The 14,609-nt window shown below is 36.2% G+C and overlaps 2 protein-coding genes across 2 annotated transcripts in view; both read right to left on the bottom strand.

Annotated features, from left to right (window-relative positions):
* Positions 1–65: 65 nt before the first annotated feature.
* On the bottom strand, positions 66–9,833 carry BBS5 (Bardet-Biedl syndrome 5). Its single transcript, XM_027637016.1, has 12 exons — positions 9,723–9,833; positions 8,467–8,549; positions 7,569–7,634; positions 6,717–6,766; positions 5,919–6,046; positions 4,910–5,045; positions 3,840–3,935; positions 3,229–3,291; positions 2,365–2,499; positions 2,174–2,257; positions 462–485; positions 66–346 (listed from the first exon to the last, which is right to left on the bottom strand). The coding sequence occupies exons 1-12, from the start codon at positions 9,782–9,784 to the stop codon at positions 245–247; spliced, it is 1,029 nt and encodes a 342-aa protein (XP_027492817.1). The 5' UTR covers positions 9,785–9,833; the 3' UTR covers positions 66–244.
* A 1,251-nt stretch (positions 9,834–11,084) lies between these two features.
* Positions 11,085–14,609, bottom strand: part of COL28A1 (collagen type XXVIII alpha 1 chain) — a 32,657-nt gene continuing 29,132 nt past the window's right edge. The window contains exons 32-36 of the mRNA XM_027636543.1: positions 14,075–14,316; positions 13,380–13,467; positions 13,206–13,301; positions 11,649–11,837; positions 11,085–11,205 (exon numbers count right to left, since the gene is read on the bottom strand). Coding sequence (XP_027492344.1) covers positions 11,198–11,205; positions 11,649–11,837; positions 13,206–13,301; positions 13,380–13,467; positions 14,075–14,316 — 623 coding nt within the window. The 3' untranslated portion in view covers positions 11,085–11,197. The remainder of the gene's footprint in view (positions 11,206–11,648; positions 11,838–13,205; positions 13,302–13,379; positions 13,468–14,074; positions 14,317–14,609) is intronic.

Here is a 14,609-nt window from a genome sequence, read left to right on the forward strand (position 1 = left end):
ATAATATATAATATATAATATATAATATATAATATATAATATATAATATATAATATATAATATATAATATATAATATATAACATATCCCGAGGGTTTATTATATAATATTCACCCACTCTTTAGCTTTGGCATACTCTTTCTCTGCTATTCTAGTATTTCTAAATTATCTTCTATAGGTGTCATAAGCCCAGTAAGAACTGAGAGTCTTTTCCTGCTTAGGAAACAAACACATGCCAATCTAAATCAGGTCATTACTTCCCAGAGTCCTTGGAGTGTGAATCCGTCCTTTAGCTTCTCTACTGCAAGTCCTAGTTCCTCTGAAAAAACAGGCTCCCGATCGTGTTGCTTTTTTGAATGCATGAGATATGAGAGAAAATAAAATAAAGCAGAAGGTACTTTTTAATTTCATCATCCCATTTTAACAACATAAATTTGACAGTATGAAGAAAGATGTTCTTACCTTGTTTTCATCAGCAAAGTAAGCCTGCAAAAGAAAGCAAAAAAGAACTCGCACCCTTGAAAAAAAAAGAAGCCTAAAAACCGAATCTGCTAATAATTCTTTGTGGTCAAAACTGTATTAAGTCTTCTGCAACAATCAAGTCCTTACAGCTTTTACTTTTGTTTTGTAAACAAGATGACAGTTTATTCTATGTTGAAATAACATACAGAAATGTGCTAACAGGAGTTGGTGATAATGTCATTTTTCATTAAATGCCAATCTTTAAATTTTCCATCATAATAAACAAAGATTTCTAAATGGTAACATTTTCATATTACATTTGTTACAGTGATAAACACTTTATAGGGGAGAAAATGTAAATATGAAGACAAACTGACACCATCCTGGTATTTTCTGCTTCCTGTGCAGCAGCGTTCATTATTCAATTTCAAAAACTAGCTTTAAATTTATATCAAAATCAGTTAACATCATACTCAATCTAAGAAATGAACACAGTACAACTGAATTATTAACCAAATTTTTCTACTAGAAAATATGAGAAAGAGATACCATTTTTCCCATCCTGTGTGTGTGGAAATTAACAATCAAACTGTTCAGGATATCAGATCTCTGAAAATATCCACAGCTCTAGAAATCTCTAGACCAGCAGGTTCTAGATCTTATTTACCAAAAGGAGCCCAATCTTGCTTCAGTTGCCCCTGTGGACTGGTGAGGGGCAGGAAAGAAAGCATTTTCCTGCTCAGCTGGCTCTCAAGCCACACAAGACCCTACAGAACAGCATCAAGTGTAGCCACTCCTTGGGTCCTGGGTGATTTATGTCTCCTACAGCAACCACTTTCTAATAATTTACAGCCTCTAGTTTTTGTTTGAGAATATACAAAACACAATTATTTAATCCAGGTGACAAAGGCACCAGTACAGCAAACAGATCTTCACTTAAAGAAGACGTGTGTCTTCAAATATGTTGAAGACTGAATAAAAATGTGCAAAAATTAAACAAAAGGCAAAAAGTGAGGAAAGAGGGAAAGGAAAAGACAAAGAACTTATCTGCATTAGTAAATGACAGCAAAATTAAAAACAGTGGAACTAAGATTGGTGCTAGCCCTGCTAATTTACCAAATTTCAAAGATTAGTAAGAAAACATGTCAATTGTCAATGTGTCAAGGCTAATACTTGAAAATTTGTGCAGTCTACCTGTACAGTCAATCATGCAGTCAGGTGTTATTGGGTTGCACAGTAACTCTGGAAATTCTTAAATACTGGGACATATAGTAATAAAAAATTATTGCTGCCTTCCTAAAAAACTTTTAAGTTTGAATTTTAGATGAATATCGAGTGTACAGATATCACCATCTATTAATCTGCTCCAAGAGAAGGAAGACTTGTTTTCATATAATGTATCTGATCATATTACACTGCTGATTTTCAAGCTATTCCTGATTTTAATGTGTTGAGAAACTACATAAAACTATTCCTTTAAATATCTACTAGTATTTATTTTGAATAATAGTTTCTTCTAAAGTTAAAAATTCATACAGAGAATAAATTCCTGTAATAATAGGGATATTTAATAAAAGGCATGTACATGTGTTTAAATATAGAAATTACAGTTGCAGCGTATCTTTAACAGAGGATCACAGCTGTACATTGCTTAAATTTGAATAACCAAGCAAGAATTATTTTATTTTTTTGTTTTCTGTGGAGCCACTTACCACAAAAGCATCTGTATGTTCATCAGCTTCTATTTCCACATCATCTTGAACCTGCTCCACTGTTACGTCTTCAAGAGGTTGAGGCTACAAATTAAAACACTGTAGTAAGTAAATCCACATATCTAATATGTTTAATACATTTTTATTACTCTTAAGAAAGTATTGTACCTAATTTTAAATAAATTGAGTACCTTTTCTTCCATTTCATAATCCACTCCAAATATAGGGTTAGCTGAATAAACTTTGTGAAGTGAATTAATCTCTTTCACTGCCTCTTGCAGTTTCTCCACAGGGTCTATTTTAAAACCAAGTACATATCCTCCACTCTATGTAACACAGAAAAAAAGACAACATCTGTTTATTAGTATTGCTTATTATTTAAAGAACTTTTTCTCTTTGATAGTGATTTCCAGTTTAATGATAGCAATTTTCAGCCTGCTGAAAATAATGTATTTTTGTGTGATCTTTTTTTCATTCTGCCACTTGGATCATGGATTAAATAAAAGAAATTACAATATTTCTCTATGAACTAAATTAGCTTTTAACTCTTAGCCCATTATATAAAAGGGGAACAAACTTCTTATACAGAAAAACACAAGCAAATAAGGATGAGACAAATTCAGAAGTGATATTAATGATTTGTTTCTAGCTACTCAGCAGATGGTTAGTCTGTTAGGTCTTGATGTTATTATTAAAGAAGCTTTCAGATACACAGATACAAGGAAAAAATATTTAAAAGAGTGGTCTTAATTAAGTATAGAATTAATTAGATCCCAAAGATAATCTTTCAGAAGGTTGTGTATTTAACAGTTATTAACTAGTCATGCTGGCCTATTACTGTTTTGCTTAGAGAAATCATAACTCACAATAGCCATACTGACCCTAACACACAGGTATTTTAAGCAGTGCGAAGAGAAATTTTTAAAAGTTTTTCAAAAGGCCCCACAGAAGGAACACTCTAAGTACCTTAAAAGTAGTCCCATAACATTTCAGAATTAGAGAAATATTGTATATAAAAATGTCATCAATAAAAAAAGGCTTTTAAAGCTTCTTACCTGCTGAGAACTCTCTATCACAAGTGCCAAGCCAAACTTTGAGTCTCTCATTTTTATTGAACGCTAATGGTAAAGAGGTAAAAAACTTTCTGTTAAAAAATTCTGTAATTACTTGATAAATATCTCTTCTGTTTTGTTTTTGGTTTTTTTTGTTTGTTTGTTTGGTTTTTTGTTTGTTTTTTTTTTTACACTGTACTAGCTACAGTTACTGGTTCTGGAAGCTTGGCTACCAGCATTCCCTCCCATTTACCATTACAAATCTGAACCCCTGAAACCTCAGGGAAAAATGTTTTATCAGAAGTGGTAACAGTAAATTTCTGAAGATCAGATTCACAGATCATTAATCCCAGTGTATGTAGGTGGTATGAAGCACCACAATAAATACTTCAAAAATTTGAAATACAAGCCATTTTCAACATCTGTGCCTGCCCATGAAAGCCCCCAGCTAATCTGGACAGAAAAGAAAATCGACCCTGTGGTTGATGCTGGTAAGACTAAATTACTCCCTAAATGTGGGATATGAAATATTAACTTTGGTGCACAGGGAGTTTTAACTGAAGACTTGAACAGATACCATTTCATTATGAGAATGGTTGTTTTAAGATACTTACAATTTGTAGATACGGTATGCTGACATTAAAGCTGTCATTCATATTTGCATGCCAAACTATTCTCACATTAGTAATAAAAAATGTTCCCAAATTTCCCTATTAAAGAAAAGGTATGTTAGAACTGCTTTTAAGTACAGAGCCTTTTTTTCCAAACATGATGATTACTGCTATCCATTCAAACAAAAGCAAAGTATAACTTCATATTTAATTCAATGAAAGTCTGATTCTTTCCTACCAAAATCTATGGATTGCAAGGAAGCAAGATCCAATCTTTAAAGGATACAGAACCTGAGTAGTGAAAATAGCTGGGAGTACCTACTACTGCAGCAAAGCAGGATCAAATCACAGCACAGCCAACCTCCTGGGAATACATGAAGCATCTGAGAGCATTCTTAACTGTACAGATCTGGAACTGGGGTATAGCGTAAGTACAATGGCACGCGGGTTACACTTGGGTAATTGAGGAGATCTGTGCCAACGGAATGTAGAGGAAAGAACTTTTTAGCTTGTCAGGATGGATCATATTTCCATTCTGGACTAAAACTGCACAGACAGAAATATCAGCTCCTGTTTTGTTTCATGGCTCTGGGAAATACTTGCAACTAATGCCCTGTAAAATAATGTTTCCTATTTTTATCTTAAAGTCTTTATTTTTTCTTGTTTTAAGACAAAGAATCCTATTCCATTATTTTTGATTTCCAATAATCAGAAGACAACATAGTCTTAATACTGTTTAGTCAAAGCTGCATGTAAACATACAAATATCAGCAGAGCACTTTGGAAACATTATTTTCTTTCAGGATCATACACAGCATTAGACTTAAGTTCCTTTTTAACAGGAACTTTATATCTAGTTCAATGCATATTAGCCAAGTCATACAGAATTCAGGTTGCCAAAGAGAGATGCTGTTGTACCGAGTAGCAAATATATGGGATCAGTTTCTCTGCAGGCATCAGCTGATGAACTGAATTAAGGGTAATTCCTTTGGGGGTACAAAACTACAATTGCTACATAAAGCTGAAACATTTTAACTTTTCTGTAGTCAATGCAGCCTGATTTTTCACTGTACCTGGTCACTTGACAAATTCCAAACTCCATTGACTTTATCATATATTTGTTCTTGCGGTAACAATCTCAGTTGCTTGTTTTGAATCAATGCACTTCTCAGCTTCAGATCACGATACATTTTAGAAGTTTCATAAGCTCTGCAAAAAATCAAAAATACACATTACAATTCAGTGTTTTCTATTATCTTTACTCTGTTTCAGCACAGATATGAAATGTTCTATATTTCAAACTTTTCTTATCCCCTCATTGCACACAGGTGAGAGTATTATTAAAACTTAGTCGATATAATCCATTATTTTTCAGCTCTCCTTAATGAAATTAAAGGGGGTTTTAACAACTCTTTTGATCTTCTATATTGTTCATTTCTATACTGTTTCTTCCTTTTCCTTAAAATAGTTTTCCTTAAGATTGTCATCTCCTGGACTCTATTGCAAAGTATATCCTCTGGGTCCCATGCTATGCATAGCACAGACATTAAGAATCCTTTATTTTTCAGTGCTGGTTAAGTCACAAACATCCATCATACATAAGTCAGTATTCCACAGCTCATAAATGGAAACCTATGGTGATGTATTATGCACACATTCATTCAGATGACTTATCTTTAGGTGGGAAGTGTACACTGTTTTGTGGTCAGATCGAGTTCTGACCAGGATTTAACTCTTCATTTCCATTACATGGTCCAAAATTATGGGAAATTATTATAGACAGAAATTGTAGGTAGAAAATGCACACTGAAATTAGCTCCTTTATACTTTTATTTGTTCAGATAGTTTATACACACAAGGTGCATAAACTGTGATCAGTAACTGGTATGAATACACATCAGTTTTCATTATGTACAGTTACCTATTAAAATCTGTGATTGTTCTCTCTCTTCCTTACAGAGATTGTTCTCTTTTGGGAAAGTTTTCTGAATGTTAAATATGGGCAGTTACATACTGTGTCCATCAGCAGCTGTAATGCCTGATATCTGATTCATTGATCAAACACTATTCTAAGTTTGCTACCTGTGTACGGCAATGACTGAAGTGAAGAGTCTGGGACTCCCAGGAACAACATTGGTGAATATGAACTCAAACCGGGTGTTGTTACATTTAGTCAATATATACAGAGCTTCTGTCTGCCCTCGTAATTTCTGTGAGGAAAAAACAAAATTTTACATTTTGTCCATATAGCAGCTCAACTGTACAAGCAATAAATAATCCTCAGATATTTTCTAAATTATTGTTTTAAATAGTGTATATTCAGGTCTAATCCTGATTCTACCATTGATCTACTGATGTCCTCAACAGAACTCAGGTTTTGTTTGAGAAACTAGCAGTTCCACCAATGCTAGGACTAACTAAGTCCTGCTATGCATTTGCAATATCATGACTGAAACAGTATTTTTGGTTTTGTTATCATGTGGCTGCCTAGGGAATCTACATAATCTCCCTGCTGGTCTTTGCAGCAAGCCAAACAAATAGTTTCGCAGGCTGTGTATTTGAGAGCTTTCTTGCACAAAATTAGTGCCACTACAGACCTTTGTTAAATTTAGACAAAATAAGCCAACATATGCTTGACTTATCCAGAGGGAAGAAGAATCACCAAACAGTGTGATTACATGAGTTTTACTCCCTTAGAAAAAACTAAACCACCCTCCTATAGAAAGGTGAAACACTCAACTTTTAAAAGTCAACTTTCATTACTATTCTATTACTGTTAGTGCAAGTAAACTTTCAGATTATTGTTGATATACTGCAGTAAGTATAAATAACTAATTATAGCTTGTTTTATTTTTTTAAAAAGTATTTTTTGAAACTTACTGAGTTGGCAGTTCTTGTAGTTATATTTATAACGCAGTTGTAACCCACAGCTTAGAAGGTAGGGGAGAAAGAAACAATTATTTTGAGAACAAGAAAAATAATAGTCAAAATTACGAAATACAATACTGAATTCTGTAAACAGCTTTGGTTGCTATTTGTGAGAATTACACCTTGTGGTTGATGGTCTGGGCCCTTATTACAAAACTGAAGACTAATGTAAGCTGGAAAGGACCTTGGGAGGTTATCCAGTCAAAAGCAGGACCAACTCTGTCTGGCTGCTTGGGGTACTGTCTAATCAAGTTTTGAATATTTCCAAAGAAAATGATTCCACACTGAGCACTGGAAATAATTTAGGTACAAAGTAGTTGCATCCTGTCCCTGTTTCAGCACATTAAATTAAATACAAGTAGACTCACTAGCTACTCATACAGTTAAAATTCAGAGCTTACAACAGTAAAACTGGAAAGGCTGGTACTTGTGGGGAATAAATAAGAAAATACAGAATGTGAATAAACAGGTGGCAACAAGAGCTACAAGTAAAGCAATATGTGAAGAAACTCAAACTCTTGGTTCTTTCTAGAAAAACAAATTAATCCCACATAGACCAAATGAAAAATACGTCTGAATTACTCTTCAACTTCTGTTCTGAGAAATTAACATTGAATATTACTATTTTGCAATGAATTATTATCTCAGTTCCTATGTTATAAATAAATTAATTAGTAACAGTTTATTTCAGACTTTAGAGAGCAACAGAGTGCTTCACTTTTTTACTTTACTATTCTGTACTGGAATCAATATTTTGTGAAGGAATAGCATGCCACCACAAAGGAAACCAGAGATGATACTCACAGAGATTGACTCTGGGCAAGGACAAGGAGCGCCATATGATCCGCAAATTTGTCACAAGCAGTTTACCTGGAGATATAGAGTGGAGACATTTTAAAATCTGAATAACTTCTATTAAATTAAATGTTCTGTTCTGTGACATATATTTACCTCTAGCTTTGAAACACCAGGATACTCTTTTCCCTTGATAGGAAAAAGAAGAAAAGCACAGAACAACCCACCAGAAAAATCACTAAACGCCTTTTTTTTTTTAAATGCTAGGAGAGAAAATCCATCAAGGAACAAATGAAACAACCTGTAATATATACCAATATTCCTCAAAACTAACCCAAGAACACTTACTGATTTCAATTTACATGCTCATAGTAAAAATGCAGACACACTCAGTGCAGAATTGCTCTGGGGGAGAGGAGGGGAAGGCAGTGAGTTAACTATCACAGCTGCCTTCAGGAATAACCTCACCCCTTTATATCATATGCAAATTTACTCCATTCTGTACCCTGTGGAGCAGCACATCCAACCTAGGAAGGGTCATCTCAGCACACTGGTAGCTTTGTGCCCTTGCCCACTACATATTCCTTACTGATTCAGTTTAACCCAGGGAGGGGAAAATTAAGCCTTAAAGAGGATTACAGCAGAAGATCACCACACTGTTTATAAATGGATTATTCTTACAAGGCTTTCAATTCTAAGCAAATTCCGAGACAAGACTATCATCTTCCTATAACTCTGAACAAGAAATCCTATCTGAAAACACTCCAAGACAGATCTGTGAAATAAGCAGGATCTATTCTATGCAACAGAGCATTGATACTGAGTTCAGTGGAAAGCTGACAGGTTTCCATGAACCTGCACATGTTAAAAAGTAGAAAGTTTACAATTTCCCTGAGTTTGGAGTTACCTCTGTCTCCATTGTTTCCTTTGGTATCTTCAACAGACTCTAAGCAGTCTATAAGGACCTCTCCAGGTCTCATTTTCATTTGTCTAAAAGAGAAAAAAGAAATTACCTGATGAAAAATAACCCTCCAAAAATAAGGCTATTTCTATTTCCCTACTTCACTTTCTCCGTTTTCTGCTCAGTGCATGACGCAATGAAAAATCCAGTCATGCACATATACACACAAATCAACTTTATATACTTGCAATGATCATTACATCTCACAGACGAAAAACAGTAATACCTCTACTATTAAATTATAACAGTACATAAATAATTACATAGCAAGTGTGACCAAGCAAAATACGCCCTAAAATAGCGAGAAAGTGTGTGGAAATGAGAAAGCAAAAAAAAACCAACTTGCACTGACAGAACTTTTAGAGGATAGAGCTTGTTACCTCCTGATGTACTTTTCGGTCATAAGAAGTGGAACTAGACTCATGAAATAATAGATGACAGCAAAAGAAAGATATATAAGGACACATGAAACGCTCAGAATTTTCCACAGAGGACGAGGTTTGATTTTTTTGTGGTTTTTTTTTTTGTTTGTTTTGTTTGTGGGATTTTTTTGTTTGTTGTTTATATTATTATTATTTTGCTTTATTTAACTGGTCTAACCATTTAATTAAATAACAACAGATGTAGTGTAAATTTCTTCTGTATTTTTATCGCATTGTGAAAAACAGCCAAAAACTCTTCAGTTTGACTGCAGGGCAGAAACGAAATGTATTATTAGAAGGGGAATTTCGTGAGATACTGCAGAGCCAGCGCCCCATTCCCTGAGTTCGGGATGCCAACGCCACGGCAGGGACACCGAGTCCTGGTAACCAGCGAGCGCCACTGTTCCCTCAGACACATTCACTCCGTTCTAGCCCTCTTCCCAGTGCCAGAAAAGCTCGGCTGGGAAAAGCACACCGTTTCCTCAGTCCAAACTTTTGGTTTGTTTGTTTTCTTCGTACACACTGGAAACGGTGACCAGTTCCCACCTCCCCAAACTCCCCGGCCGCCCGCTCCGAACACCCGCCCCCCCTCGCCCCCCCCGCGCCGCCACACGGAGGCATTCCCGGCATCCACCGCGCCCCTGATGGCGGCCGGCCTCAACGCGCGGAGACCCGTCGATGACCGGCCCCGGGCGGGCCCGAGAGCACCGCTGCGGGCAGGAAGGGGCCGGGATGGGCCAGGCCGGGCCGGGATGGGCCAGGCCGGGCCGGGCCACTTACTGCGGGGAGATGTCGAAGCGGACATCCCTGTCCTCCCACAGCACGTCCAGCACCCCGCTCATGGCCGCCGCGCGCCCCGCCGAGCCACGCGCTGCCCCGGCAACGGAGCGGGAAGGGGTGTGGAGTGTTTGTGTCTCGCGCCCCCGCGGCGGCCGGGATTGGCTGCGGCGCCGCACGTGGGTAGCGCGCGCGCGCCCTTCCGCCCCCTTCGGCCTCGCCCCCAGCCCTGCTGAGGCGCTAAAACCTAAACCGTGTGAAATCCTCGCGTTGTCGGCAAAGTACAGCCTGTGGGGTGTGAGTTTGGTGGTTTTGGTTTAATTTTAAAACAGATGGGATGCGTCATTTTTAATTTGGAGTGACTTGAAAATCATATGTAGCCAATTTTAATTGCAGTACCCTACCACTTTAAAATAAACAAATTACTCGAAATAAGTAGGAATCGTAGGAAGAAACTCGTCCTTTTGACAGTTCTTTCCCTGGAGCTGGTCCCTGGGTTGGTGAGGAGTCCATTGCACCCATCTGGAAGTTGACACAAACTGGATGAAGTAAAGTGAGTAAAGGTGGGAAGTGCTTGTGCCCCTGGCGGGACATGGACCAAGGGCTCTGGAAGCAGAAAGGATGGAGAGTGTTTGGCTTGAGGCCAAGCTCCATTTTTGTTGATATGTTTGATGTTACCATTTGCTCAGTGAAAAAGAGAAAAACACAAACCCAACCAAAAGTGATCATCGAGTTTCATACACAGGAATGCCTAATCTGGGGTGTTGGGGCTTGTTAGGGGCTGTGGTAGAAATCCATTGTCAGAAGCACATGAGGAGGTAAGTGCAGTGTAATTTAGCTAGGTTAAGTTTTTAGTCCTGTAAAGATACCATTATCCATTTTCTCTCCTGGCACTAAAACAAGAAATGCTTTATTAGAAACAAGCTTTCAAGTATGTTAAGTAATAGGAAATGCAACATATACACGCAGATGTAAATGTAAAAAACAATATCACAGTGGCAGCCAATAAACTATGCTGCGTTTAATGTTCTCAACAAAAGTTTAAATAGTTAATTAAGGAAGATGAAAATATTAAAATGCATTTAAAAATTAGGGTTGGCTTTCAGAAGAGGAACACATAACAAGCACCACTTTAGACATGAACTAACCCAAGTTAGCGAGGCCAGATATTGGTATATTCACTCATAGGAATCTGTGGATGTCATGGATCTTGGCTAGCTAATGAAAACTGAGGAGAGTTTACTGAAAAAAGGATTAAAGTAACTGTGATATGGTTAGGAAACGTGTGTAATTTAGCCACCTCCCTGTCTTGTGACCCAGAGAGCACACAGGCGATAAGTTGATGGATTTGCTGTATTTGTCTGTACTGAGTAGTACTCTGCATGTAATTTGGAAATATGCTTGATATCTTAAAATATTTGTGAGAATGGTTTTGCTTAAAAGAAGTGAAGTCTTCATTGCACAATTCTTGGCAAATATCAGGTTTCTGTAACAGAGAGAAAAGAAATGACATAATTTTAATGACCAACGATTGCTTCCAAAGCCATATATGTAATTTAAAGTGAAGTATAGTTAATGATTATACAACGTTAGTATTTAAAGACCTAGGTGAAGGAAGGGCAATTGCTATGGCAAATGCTATACTGGTCTTAATATAAATTAGTAAAAAAGAATTTTTGTACTCTTGATACTGCTGAAAATTTGCTATTTTGTTACATAAGCACTACATCATATACTATATGCAAAAAGAATTAAAGTATGCTTGCATAGGTAGACTTTTTTTTTAGTTAGTGCACATATGACTTCACAAAGTTACCATTCTATAAATTAGTTGGTTTGATTTTACGTACCAGGCTGGATAATTAATAACAAAGTCAAACAATCAATAGTTTCAACCTGCTCACTTTTAATGTAGAGATGAATTCCTACCTCCAGAAGAAAATACACAAGCCTTTCTACATTGCTCTTCACTCTCAAAGCGGTTTGCATTTCCATCGCAGCCACCGTACCAAAACTGAGCACAGGCATTGGCTTGTTTATCATAATACCATTTTATCATATAAACACGGCATGGCCCTTGATCCAACCTTAACTTGCATCGGAGGTCCAGGATACTTTCTAAAATAAAGGAAAAAGAGGAATAGAAACAATTCAGTTTGTAGCAGTCAATTGTATTGCATAGATTTTACCTTCTAAACTCTGATTTTGTTTTTTTTTTTCCTGGTAATGTTATACAAGAGTTTAAGATTCACTCTTAGTTGTAAAGATGTTAGTATTGAAGGCAAGTTAAAAGTGCATCTTAGTAGGTCAATTAAACTATTCCTTTACTGGCATGGTTCTAGTAATTCCAGAAATAATAGTATTATGGCTCTACATACCAAAAGAGCAAAGAATACGAATACGATAATTTTGAAATCTATTTTTTGAAATCTAATTAAGTGTAACCAGTCTTGTGAGCAACCTGAAATTGTAAGCCTAAGAGCTGTAAGGTAGTTGCATATGCTGTTTTCAAATCATAAGCATGACCATCGTCCTTCTGCTGCATGTTAGTTCTTTTTGTGGTTGGAAGAAGAGACAATAAAACAGTGAGAAGAATATAAAACTTTAGTCTTGCTTTCGTAAGATATTTGTGTTACTTATCTAATACAATGGTAGTACTTATGTACATACGTTTGAATGTAAAGCCTGTTGGTCTAGTGACTCCTACAGATATGCATAAGAGGACTGTGACATACTAATCTAGTCTCACTCTAATAATACCATTAGATAGAAAGCAATTTTCTGTTAAGTTTAATGTTGTGACACCAATATTTTGTCTTTCTCAACTCGTATCTTGTCACTTTTTTGGGCGGGAAAAAAAAAAGTTATTGCCAGGGACCAGATAAACCATGCCAGTGTTCCCAGGAAGCTCTTTTCTGTTGCTCCCATCATAATAAACTATTACTGGAACTCAAAATCCCCCAAATGATGAACAAAATACATTTGGACATTTCATGTCCAAAAAATCAATGAGAAGAATCAATCCTTTGAGCAGTCAGCTAATTATCATACTTTTCTTCAAATGACTAAACACAGTTTTTTCCTTTTTCTCCTCTCCTCTGAAAGAGAAAGCTATTTTTTCTGTCCAATTCTGAAATCATTATCTTTAATGAAGCCTCCTATCTCCATAGACTGCCCCTTCTTGGCTGACATATTACCTGCTCACTGGCCCACCTCAGTGAGCATTATGTTCTCTTTTTGATGCCATTTATGAGCTCCTCTCAGACAACCTTGCTTTTGCCATAAGTGGAGCAGTGGGATTTGGAACTTGGGAAGACGAGAACAGCAACTAGATCTGTTATAAAATCCTGAAATGGATTCTCTTCCACATCACGGACTCACAACATCTTCAGAGAGTAGAACAAAATTACTCTGATTTAAAGCCTTATTAAAAGTTAGTATCAGGATAAGAGGGAACAAAATGAAAAACTAGTTATGATCTATAACCTGGTCTTGGTGTGAGTCCTGCAGTTGAAAGAGGTGATGTCATCACTTTATTGGATGGTGATTGTTTAGATGGCAATAATGGTACCACAGCTGCAGCTGAAAAGAAACAGAATGAGACTTTGATTTTTGATCAGCCATAAAAGAAGATGAAGAAATGAATGATGATAAAAATACCTCTAGTGTCTGCTGTTAGGAAGGGTAACTGTTTCTCCTCTCGTTCCTCTTCATAGGCTTCATATACTACCACAGGAGGTAATTTGGTCTGAAATAAGCAGTTGATTTTCTTTGTTTTCCAGATACTGTGAAGTGTTTAAAAATTAACGAGCCCTCCATGACTCAGAGATTTTCTAATGTTATTCCTTTCCATTTTAACACTTCAGTGTTAAAAACCAGAATTTTAAATTCACCTGGTTGGTTTACCAGGAAAGATGTCATACCTAAATATGATATATATATATTTTTTTAGTTGACCTTTACAGAGTTTTATTTATAAACTTAAAATGATAATCTACAATTGAGTTCAATTCTTAGACTTAATTACACAAAAACAGTGTAATTGCTTTTTAATAATGTAGTTTCACACTGTGGCACAAATATTCCTGCATTAAACAAAGGAATGATAATTCTTGTAACAGTATCAGGAATAAACTATAGCAATTATAAATTATATATTATATTATAAATTATAGCCTGCATGCAACATCAGAACTCTTACTCAGAACCACCAGCTCTGAGCATACCAAGTTAAAGGAGCTATTACAGTACCTGTCTGGCAGAAAAGTAAGGTGAAGGTTACATACTACATCAGGCAGCACAGAGGGATATATATTTTAAACTTCTGCTCATTGAAGTCTGCTGAATTTTCATACCGGAGGTAATGGATGAGGAAGATCACCAAGACTGAGAGGACTTTCTACTGTAGATACTCCAGGTGTCTGTGCTGAAAGTGGTTGTCTATTAACATGGTGGTTCTGAAGTGTGTAATATAAAGAACTTGGAGATACTGAATGGAAATATGAACCACTTATACTTGCACCATTTCCATTACGGTTGTATATTAAGGTACCATGTTCATCTTCACAAAATTGGTTTACTAATTTGGACTCCAGAGCTGTTTAAAAAAAAGGAAGTAAAAAACATCATACTGAGAAATTCAATGAATTTTTAAAATATGGACTATTTATACACATCAGTAATACACATGTAATCCAGTACTCCTTTGGATTGTTTATATGTCTCTAAGAAGATTGTTTCAGACTCTCTGCACTATAACTTTTTTTGGTCACAAATTTGCCAGCATGTAAGTCCTCTACATGGTACAAAATACAATGAACTTATTTAAAGGTGTTCGTCCAAGGATAGTAACAACTACTAGTTGGTTATGGGAAAATAACTTCTTACCTT

This window comes from Corapipo altera, unplaced genomic scaffold, assembly GCF_003945725.1.
Source record: "Corapipo altera isolate COAL_440 unplaced genomic scaffold, ASM394572v1 45, whole genome shotgun sequence".
Taxonomy (NCBI): domain Eukaryota; kingdom Metazoa; phylum Chordata; class Aves; order Passeriformes; family Pipridae; genus Corapipo; species Corapipo altera.

What these genes read in the sequence shown, in the direction of transcription:
- BBS5 (XM_027637016.1), bottom strand. Translation starts at nt 9,784, where the DNA reads ATGAGCGGGGTGCTGGACGTGCTGTGGGAGGACAGGGATGTCCGCTTC. An exon ending in TCAGTCATTGCCGTACACAG is followed by an intron (nt 5,046 to 5,918) that starts GTAGCAAACTTA and finishes GATTTTTTGCAG; the next exon opens with AGCTTATGAAACTTCTAAAA. An exon ending in TGATAGAGAGTTCTCAGCAG is followed by an intron (nt 2,500 to 3,228) that starts GTAAGAAGCTTT and finishes TGTGTTACATAG; the next exon opens with AGTGGAGGATATGTACTTGG.